The 5,973-nt window shown below is 47.8% G+C and overlaps 1 protein-coding gene across 2 annotated transcripts in view; it reads right to left on the reverse strand.

The window, feature by feature from the left end:
• LOC122070085 (E3 ubiquitin-protein ligase RNF25) overlaps positions 1-5,973 on the reverse strand; it is a 25,368-nt gene that overhangs the window by 890 nt on the left and 18,505 nt on the right. For both annotated transcript variants that reach the window (XM_042634185.1, XM_042634186.1), the window contains exon 6: positions 292-404. In XM_042634185.1, the coding sequence (XP_042490119.1) occupies positions 292-404 (113 nt within the window). The remainder of the gene's footprint in view (positions 1-291; positions 405-5,973) is intronic.

Here is a 5,973-nt window from a genome sequence, read left to right on the forward strand (position 1 = left end):
GTGGGGTGGGGTGGGGGTTGGAGGGGGGGTTCTTTGTTCTTATTTTAAATGTAGTTTGATTAAGTGCACTGGATTCTTCATGCAATATGATATTGTGAGATACAGTGTCTTACCTGCATTAGATATATGTACTAGTGGTCTCAACACTCAACTCAATGGTGGTTGCTTTAACAATACCAACACACACACACACACACACACATATATATATAGATAGAATGGGTCCACAAGTAATAACAAGAAAATTAAAATTTACAGTTTGTTAGTCCCAGCAGTGTTGAGAAATCATACCAACTGAGATGCAGAAGATTCAACCAAGTCAACCACATGTTCAATGTCCTTGGTATAAAAAACTTTACGACAAACAGGACATTTTCCGAGATTCTCCATCAATCCACTCACATCTGAGACACAAATAAGCAATTCCTTGATTGTTAGGTAAACAAGATGAAAGGGAAAAATACAGGAGAAGAAAAAGTGTCCAAGAGCTTTTAACCACTAGTTTCATATTCAACACAAGCAAGATAAATCTTGGCTCTAAGAAAAAAGTTCATACCATAAGAACTAAAGTAAAATATCTATTTAAAAAAATGGAGGAAAAGAAGACCCAGAACCTGCAGCATACTAGCAGGGAAAGAGAGAATATGACAAAAAATAGATCAATTATCAAGTCATTATCAATAAACTTATCAGTAGATCTCGAAGAATTTAGCTGAATTGCAGGGGGTGAATAAAAATTCATTACCAAAAGCGAAGAAGAATACAAGGGGCCCCAGAAAAGAGGGGGGGAAGGAAAATCTTTGCAAGACAGACAAGCCGAAGAGGAACCAAGCCCTAAATCTCAGAGAGAGAAGGGCTGAAGCAAAGAGAGGAGGTAATGAGGACATCACTCCAGGATTTAGGACTTATCAGAGGAGAAGCAAACATATTCTGCCACATGTCACTTCATTGTGGTTAGATGACCAGCATTATGTGTAGTTCTTTTATTATTTTGTTGTGCTTTATTTGGGCCAACAACAACAACAAACTCAGCCTTATCCCAACTTAATGGGGTGGGCTACATGGATCCATAAAAAAGGCAATGAAATAAGGGAAAAACTCTACATAGAGTTGGGGGAGGGGAGAAATGAAAGGGTGAAAGACGAGAGCAAGAGGAAAGAGGTGCAGCCCACATAAGTCAGGAGAAGCCCAGCTACTTGAGTCGGCAACATGGATCCTTGCCCTCCAATAGGCTCTATCCAATATCATACTTGGGACAAGACCTAGACTATGCATGTCATTTATTTGGGTCAAACTATCTTATTTTATTGTTGTGCTGTGTTGTTATTATGTTGTAGTTATATGAGTAGTCGTTTTAAGAAATAACTGCTCAGAGGTTCAATATGTAGCACATGGGTACTTATTTTAGGGAAAAACTGTTATTTGCTGTGGAATGTTATAAGCCTTTGTACTCACAATGACAAGACAATGAATGAATGAAAGTATTTTGGAACTTGGAGATTATTCTCTTTTTTCTGCAGCACGAGTGATTCCTACAATTCTTGGAGTGAAGCTAAGCCCCCTCTCTCTTCCCTAACTCTTCCCTCTTATGCTACCACCGCCTTCCTCTCCCTTATTCCTTTCTACCAGTCCCCATTTCCCCTCTCTCACCTTGAACTATAGCCTCAAAACACAATGAGGATTCATCGTTTGACAGCAAGGAGGCAGCACGACAGCTAAGGAAGACTAGTTCTAGGTTTCCCAAACCTGTTCTGCATCAGGAGGTGTTGCTGCCGAAAATCTGTATGAGGCTAAGCGCCGATCCTACACAAGCACAGAAGGCAGAGGCCCGGAAGGTCTCCGAGATTAGTCCTCCGACACCCAAGTTAGAGACCGGTAGAACAGTTTTTTTGTTAAGAGTAATGGTGTGTGTGTCGACTTACCTCTTCTCTCCTTTTTGGTTCCCTCTTATAGGGTTTAGGGTTTAGAGAGTCCCCCTCGGATACGCCTTCCTCCTTCCCGAGTCCTACTCGGATACGTCCTATTCCCCTCGTGGAGAATATTCCCTATCCGGGTATCTTCTCCTCACGTAGTCTGAAACCTTACAGCCTCTATCGGTTGGGCGGTACGTGTCCTTCCCTTGGATGCCACGTGTTCTTGCCATACTGGGTGGCCAATTCGGCCATATCAGCAGCCCCCTTACTTCCACTAGGAGGCTCTTTCAGTGGGAGTAACTACTTTCTCTTTCGTGTATCCCTTCGGCCTTCGGTTTCGGCCTTCGTCTTGAAACCAAGACCTTCGGTCAAGTCTGCTCGGCCTTGGCCTAAGCCCCCAACCGAGGTTTTGACCTTCAGTTAGGTCTGCTCGGCCTTGGCCTGAGGCCCCAACCAAGGTTTTGACCTTCGGTCAACTCTTCTCGGCCGGCCTGAGCCCCAACCGAGGTTTTGACCTTCGGTTAAAATTGCTCGGCCTTGGCCTGAGCCCCAACCGAAGTTTTGACCTTCGGTGAGGTCTACTCGGCCTTGGCCTGAGCCCCCAACCGAGGTCTTGACCTTGGGTCAGGTCTGCTCAGCCTTGGCCTGAGCCCCCAACTGAGGTCTTGAGTCTTGACCTTCGGTCAAGTCCGCTCGGCCTTGGTCTAAGCCCCAACCGAGGTTTTGACCTTCGGTCAGGTCTGCTCGGCCTTGGCCTGAGCCCCCAATCGAGGTTTTGACCTTTGGTCAGGTCTGCTCGACCAAGGCCTGAGTCCCAACCGAGGTTTTGACCTTCGGTCAAGTCTGCTCAGCCTTGGCCTGAGCCTCCCACTGAGGTTTTGACCTTCGGTCAGGTCTGCTCGGCCTTGGCCTGAGCCCCCAACTGAGGTTTTGACCTTCGGTTAGGTTTTCTCAGCCTTGGCCTGCGCCCCCAACTGAGGTTGAGTCCAAGGTGCGGTACTTCGCTCGTGTGCTTTACTCGAGTGTACTTTGGGAATCTCGCATAGATTACGTGTACTGCATTTAATGAGGCCAGGGAGTCGTATCGACACACCTTTGCCTACAAATAGTGTCACTTTCTCTCATTTTGTCACCTTCTACTCATTTCTCTGACCCTTCGTCCTTCGTCCTTAATTGTCCTCTGATCCTCAGTTCGGCCAGAGTCATTGAGAAGTAAGTTATGTCTAGCTCTTTAGGTAGTAGCTCTTCGTCCTCCGAGGGTGCCGTTTCTAAGCGTCGGAGCCCCGGTCAAGTCCGAGGGATGTCCTCGGACTCGTCCTCCACATCCACTTCTTCGGATGCTTCCTCATCCTCTACCGCCAGTGACATGAGTGGTGAAGGCATTAGGGAGGGGCTTCTTGACTCCGGGGCCTAGGCAAACGAGTCCCTCGAGGTCGAGGCTAGGAATATAGTGTCCACCATGACCGAAGAAGAGCTAATGGAGCTCTGTGCTTCATGCAGTATCCCGGATGAGTTCGTCCTTTGGATACCGAGGCCCAAAGATAGAGCAAGCTACCGAAACCCTGAGGAGATTTGCTTCTATCGGGATGCCTTCAAGGCTAGGCTTCGGCTCCCTCTTCACCCCTTCTTCAGCCAAGTGTTTCAGCACTACGGCATCTGTCCAGCCCAGCTGACCCCGAATGGGTGGCAACAAGTCCTCAGTTTCATTGTCTTCTTCTCTCGGATGGGGAGACCCCTCTCCCTTCCTCTCTTCCTCAACTGTATGTCTCTTGGTTCCAGCAAGGGGGACTCGGGCTGGTATTATTTCTACCCTAGAAAAGACCTCCGATTTCTGAACCGATACCCGATCTCGATATATGGTTGGAAGTTGAAGTACTTTTCTGTGAGGATGTCTGAGGGGTTCCCCTTCGGTAATACTTGGGACATCCCAGATCTTAAGGACGTGAACTCTGCACCTACCCTCTTCGGGACAGATGCAGAGTCACTGTCGATGGCTAAGGACAAGACACTCTGTCAACCTGTCGAGTCCGGTAGCCTCCAGTCGGATGCCTTTCTGTTCCTGTTTGGGCTTAGCCCCGGTGAGTCTTAGGTCTGCCAGACTGTTTTTGCTTCGGATTTTACTTTCTCGTATTGATCTTGACCATCCTTGTTGCAGTGCAACTTTCGAGAGCAGAAGCCAGGGCGGCCGCGACCGAGAGATAGGCCTAGCTAAAGGAAGCCAGGGCCCAAGACTCCCAACAGAGGCAGAAGAGGAAAGGCAAGAGAAGGGGGGCTTTAACTTTCGATGCCCTCACGAAGAAGAAACCCAGAGCCGAAGACCCCACTGCCGAGGCCGTCCAGGCATTAGAGGCCCCTGGCTCCGGCACATCCAAGGATTAAAGTATCAGTATCGGTCGCCGTATCGGTCGGCCAAAATAAGATACGTATCGGAGGGTATCGTATCATATCAGTGATATGCTAAGATACGCTAAAGATACGAACATAAATGGATAAAAAACACATTTTTATACACTTTTGCATAAAAAAAATAGTTAAAAGAAGTTATATATAACATGTATTATGCATAAACAGTAAATTGAGAATATCGCACTAAGAATCCAAGCTTTGTAGTTGTCCCATAAATGTATCATCCTTGTTCCCAACCTTAAGTTCCACTTTAGTTAGAGAGAAAAATGGTTGGCAACAACTTTGAAACAAAAACACCTCAAAAAATTATGTTTTTCTAAAATATGACCCATTTTAGCCATTTTATGACCATATCGGTACGTATCGGTGTGTATCGGTCGATACATAGCGATACACACCGATACATACCGATATGTACCGATACATGCCGAAACGTATATTTCACTTCGATTTTAAATTTTTCATAGAGTATCGGTACGTATCGGTGTGTATCATAAGATACGTATCCATACAAAAGGGTTTTAAAAATTTCATGTATCGTATCGGTCAATATCATATCGGTAAGGGCAGATACGGATACGTATCGGTCGATACAGTACGATACGGACCGATACTTTAAACCATGGGCACATCCCTTCCCCGGGCCTCCTCCCCCGGTGCCGACTTTCGAAGCCCAAGGGCTAGTCATTCGAGAGCCGAAGTCGGATTCGTCCCTCAGTAGTCCATCAAGGAGGGCGAGACACTTTCCATCGGGTGAGTTACCCGAGAGCTCGTGCAAAAGGGGAGCCTCCCAGGAGATGCGGCCGAGGCCCAAAGCCAGGGGACCAAGGCCATGGTCACCAGCACCTGCGTGTTCATCGCAGCGGTAATCTTCGGCATTCAGCCTTAAATTTTTCCTTTCCTCATAAATTTTTTTCCTAACTGTTGATTTCTTTCAGGCTCAGAACCAGGTGGGCCAGTTGACCATCCGAGCCGAGGCCTTGGCCAGGGACCTCGAGGTGTCCGAGAGCAAGAAGTCGGCCCTCGACAAGGAGCGTACCATCCTCCTTAAGAAAGTGGAGCATCTGGAGGCCGACCTCCTCCCCACCCAGCAAGAGTGCGAACGGAAGCTTAAGGAGCTGGAGGCACAGATGGCTGCAAGGCTAAAGGAAGCCAAAGCCGAAGCCCGAGCTGTCGAGGGCTATAAGTCTTCTGATGACTTTTGACAGGTGGTCAAGCGCGCCAATCCACCCGGGTATATCATGAGTGCTACCGATGTTCAAGACTAGGTCCTCGAACATCACCCCGAGGTATCCTTCGAGGGGAGTGGCCTCATCTTCGAGGATGCCGACGCAGCTCCAACCGCCACCGAGGTCGCAAACGACAAAGACAGCGGCAGTGAGGGAGAGGGGTCCAGCTATCTTGTGAGGTCCCTCCGACTCCTGGGCGAGGAGACTTTGACAGAGACATGGCCGACCCTGCTGGGGACGAGACCGCCCCCCCAGCAGACCCTCCACGAGGCTCTTTTCTTCTCTTTTTTACTTTGGCCTCAAGGCATCTTTGTAATTTCGGCCTTCGGGCTTTTTTTGTAACTTTGGCCTTCAGGCCTCTTGAATGAATGAAATACCCTCTTTCTTCCTTCAGATTTCCTTGTACTCTTTTTTTTTTTTTTTTT

This window comes from Macadamia integrifolia, unplaced genomic scaffold (assembly GCF_013358625.1).
Source record: "Macadamia integrifolia cultivar HAES 741 unplaced genomic scaffold, SCU_Mint_v3 scaffold817, whole genome shotgun sequence".
NCBI lineage: Eukaryota > Viridiplantae > Streptophyta > Magnoliopsida > Proteales > Proteaceae > Macadamia > Macadamia integrifolia.